This window comes from Agrilus planipennis, unplaced genomic scaffold, assembly GCF_000699045.2.
Source record: "Agrilus planipennis isolate EAB-ADULT unplaced genomic scaffold, Apla_2.0 scaffold132, whole genome shotgun sequence".
Classification (NCBI taxonomy): Eukaryota; Metazoa; Arthropoda; class Insecta; order Coleoptera; family Buprestidae; genus Agrilus; species Agrilus planipennis.
In genome coordinates, this window is record NW_020442448.1 from 673,629 (window position 1) to 677,941 (window position 4,313).

General features: G+C 37.5%; 1 protein-coding gene across 3 annotated transcripts in view; it reads right to left on the reverse strand.

Moving 5' to 3' along the window:
• The window catches only part of LOC108737349 (homeobox protein araucan), a 66,004-nt gene that overhangs the window by 33,369 nt on the left and 28,322 nt on the right, over positions 1 to 4,313 (reverse strand). For 2 of the 3 annotated variants that reach the window (XM_018470165.2, XM_018470166.1), the window contains exon 2: positions 3,488 to 3,799. In XM_018470165.2, coding sequence (XP_018325667.1) covers positions 3,488 to 3,799 — 312 coding nt within the window. Of the gene's footprint in view, positions 1 to 3,487; positions 3,821 to 4,313 lie in introns of all 3 variants that reach the window. The other variant, XM_018470164.2, reaches the window with a different exon arrangement.

The following is a 4,313-nucleotide window of genomic DNA, read 5'->3' on the forward strand; positions in this document are numbered from 1 at the left end:
ACTTCCTTGCTAATTTAAAACAAAATTTTTCTTTTGTCCAACTCAAAATCATGTACGCTGAAATGTTGATAGTTGCTTTAAAAACTGTTTAGTTTCATACAGGTGATAAAAATTTATCGTCAAATTTGCGTAACTTCGAACCACCAAAACAATAATTGAAAATTATAGTAAAAATAAAATAATGTAAAAGAGGAACGAATATCATTGTATTTGTATTTTATATTCTGGGATTTTCATATAGGATTTATTCCATGAAATGGACACACTCCAAATGGAAGTTTCAATTTCTGTATACACGTAGATGTGGACACAAACTACGAGGGCGGTTCAATAAGTACCCGTGTTGGACATGAAGACACCTTTTTTTTTAAAATTTGTTTTTTTAATTTTCAACACAGTTCCCTTTCAGAAAGATACACTTCTACCAACGACCCTGCCATTTTTTTTACCCCTCCAAAAAATAATATTTGTCGAACTGTCCAAAATCCCCCCCTGTTTCGCCGATGACTTCCTCGTTTGACCTAAATTTCTTTCTCGCTAGTCATTTCTTCATGGTAGGGAACAAGATGAAGTCGCAGGGAGTCAAATCGGGGTGTGCGGCAGCAAATTCATAACGTAATTCATGCATTTTGGCTGCAACAACTCCTGATGATTGTGCCGGTGCGTTATCGTGTTGAAAACGCACCTTCTTTTTCGTCAAATGCGTCCGTGTCTCCTTCAATTTTTTGTCGAAGCGGTCCAATAACTCACTGTAGTATTGTCCAGTGATCGTTCTTCCTTTTCCTAAAAAATCCGTAAAATGATTTCCTGGTCGCTCCTATCAAAAACGGATCTTTGCCCACGTTTAAATTCGTTGAAGCAATATCTAACTGTGGTCGTAGATGGCGAAATGTCTCCATAAACAGTATCCAACTTTGTTTTCATCTCCTCGCATTTCTTCCCATCCAAAAACAAAAAGCGAGTTACCGAACGATACTGCTCTTTTTCCATCTTAGCGAAAATAACGAAACACGTCTCAGTCGAATGGCTGCCAAATCCAAACTTACCTATCAATCAGTCTGAAATTCGTTTTGACGTGGTTTGATAGATGGCACCAATTTCCTTCAGGAACGTCCTCTGTCTTTAAACACGGGTACTTATTGAACCGCCCTCGTAATTAGAACATCTGATGAAGGACAACGTTATTACATTTTGTTTTATCTAAATGCCAATTTTAAGTACAAGACATATTCGCAGTTTTTATGTACTTGACATGAAACAACGTTACTATACTAAGAGTCTCTAGTAGTTAGATACAGGGTGGATCGTATCAATATCACTTTGATTATTGGCTTTCTCCGAGATGCAGCAAGAAGTTCTTCAGTTTATCGTTTAAAATTTCTTAATTTTCTAGTTCGCCTCACGGAAAAAAACTAAATTTTTATGACAAAGCAAAAATTACAATTTTCGATGGTAAATGACTGAATTTGCCGTAGAAGTGGTAGAATTTATTAGGTAACTTGTAATAATCTCAATTTGGACATGTTTTTTTAAAAATGATTTCAGGTTTCTTAATTATTACAATTAAATTTGTAATATCAACTAAAATACCTAGTCAATTTATTTCTGCTGGGATTTTATTTTTACAAATTCGGGTCCAAATTGTAATTTTTATTATTTTCTCTTACGAAGCAACGGACTAGAGGGATAAATTGTAAATGTGGCTTTAATATATAAGTAAATTTTCGTTTTCCGTTTTCTCCGTGCTTTATTATCACTCAAAAATTTTCAGTTTTCCAAAAAACGGTAATTATCTAATGATTTATAATATCAGCATTTGTGATGAACAGTCTTGCTAATATAGTTTTGGTCTTGGTCTTGCGTGTTAAATCTTAGCTTTGCTGAAGCGTATAGAAACGTATGTACAATACGTTGACCGTGAACTTACATCGCAAAAGAGTTTAGTTTTAATACGTACCAACTTATCACACTTTTTAACCGTAGAATCTTATTATGCCCAAGTTCAGGGCTACCTACCTACACTTTGAGAACACGGTGGGTTTATAAATCCAGCCGCTATGGCCTACGTAGCTTCATCAAGTTGGCGTTGTATGTTGTTTTAACGAGGACAGTTTGTGTAGCATCTTCGTAATCAAGTCGGCTTAATAGCGGCAAATAACGTTTCGAAAACAGGCGGCATTTTCTTTTCTATCTGGAGGTCTCTCTAACGCGATTCATGATAAGGTTGGTTGTGTAGGTATTTAAGTCAGGGCAATATAATAAAACTGATGTCGTTAACTGATCTTGGCATAAAATAAAGGATTTATTGTATAATACAAACGCAATGATTGGGAAAAATTAAAGTGTACCGGATGCGAAGACAGTGATAACCAGCGATTGGCTACTACACTTTTCCTTTGTCTCCTTATTAAGGCAATTATTGCACAATAAATTACGAAGATATGATTTAATAGGTATGCTATTATTGACTCTCACGATACTTGAAGACCAAACGAAGTAACTTTTTAAAAAAAAATCAGTCAAACGCGAGTTTGACATGAACTGAGAGTTCCATACATAATCATATATATTAGGTACAGACTGTGTATATGCAACTAAATGTACACGTCATACGAAGATTTAATGGTAACCATCAGAATTTATGCAACCAACTAGACGTCGGAATTAGACCCACTCACTTTTTTCGATTGTTTTATTTTATCTCGAATTGGGATCCGTCTAATGGGCATACACCATCTGGTGGCAAAATTTATAACTCGAATGAGGGAAAAATTTACATAGGAACTGTGCACGCAAATTGTAAAATTGTTTATTAAAATAATAAAACACGTTAAAAAAGTAAANTTATCGCGTCGAACATGACCGAGCAGAGCGCGAGAACTCCCGAACGCTGTTTCGGTTTCGGTCGTAGTTTCGGCAGGCTTGCCGCCGAAACCGAAACTAAACCGAAACTCGTTTTTTTGCCGAAACTCGACCGAAACCGAACTTTCGGTCGGACACTAGATAAAACAATTGTTGGTCTGCCAGTCTACTCAAGGAACCACTGGGTACCACCCCCCACACCCCATAGAAATTAAAAATGGTGGTACTACAGGGCAGAAATGAAAAAGGAAGCAAGAAAAATCGACTACTGAATAAGAAAGAAAATTCTCTGGCCTTTGCTCCGGCTTTCCCAAATCACAAGTGTCATTTTTCTTAACTACTTCCCATTTACTAAATCGCATCCATTAAATTTAGACAATACCCAGTTCAAAGTTAACTGAAGGATGTCAAAGAGAAAGATACTCTTAGATTACTCTTTTATAAGTAAGAGGAAAACTAAAAGTTTGAAGAACCTAACATATCTAACTCATTCAGAGAGAGAGATCTGCATTATGGACAAGCCCATATGAAAATAAACAAATATTAATGAACATCTTAGAGATTACTTGCATGTTCCAAAGAATTTTAAGAATATCTTTTGAGAAAAAGTGATGATGACACTTACCGTCGTAGAATAGAAAGAGGCTTGATCGGCACCGAGGGCAGGAACGTAGGCTGGCATTCCTTCGGGATAGGGCGCACTATACACCGATAAAGGTGGAAGTCCCGGCACTCCACCGGCTAGTCTTTGGTAGCTAAAAAGTTCGTACTGACACGAGCAAATCGTTAGTCCCGTTATTGGATCGGTATATAGCGGACGACCGGTATCACAGCATCGGTGAGATGTTGGCGGAGTTCCCGGTGTTGGAGCTGAGGAGGTGACTGCCATGCTGCTTGGTGGAGACGCTGTTTGACTAGGTCCAGAAGATATTGTACTCTGCAACAGAAACAAAAACCACTGTTTCAATTCGTAGATTTGACCATGAACTAGTCAATCTTTATGCTCTATACACTCTAAAAAGGTAACTTCTTACCTATTGATCGTTAGAAATTTACGAAATTTTCGAAATTGAATCCTAAGTGGCTGGTTAATTTAAAAATTCGAAAAGGAGTTTTAAAGGTGGGCGGTGGCGGTTAGAAGCGTTCTAACTGTGATGTTACAGGCGAATGATGAGGACGGATATCATGGATAGAGAAAGTTAGAAACAATAGGAGAACGGAGGACTCTATGGAAGTCAACAAGAGGTAGATTTGTAGGACACCTCAGGCAGAGACATATTAGAGGCACAAACAGGAGGGGTAGAGGTAGACCTAGATTAGATTACTGTTCTGAAATAGTTAGGGATGTGGGCTGTTCTAGTTTTAGGGAAATGCGAAGTTTAGCTCAGGATAGGAAAGAGTGGAGGTACGTGTCCAACCAGTCTTAGGACTGACGACCTTATGATGATGAT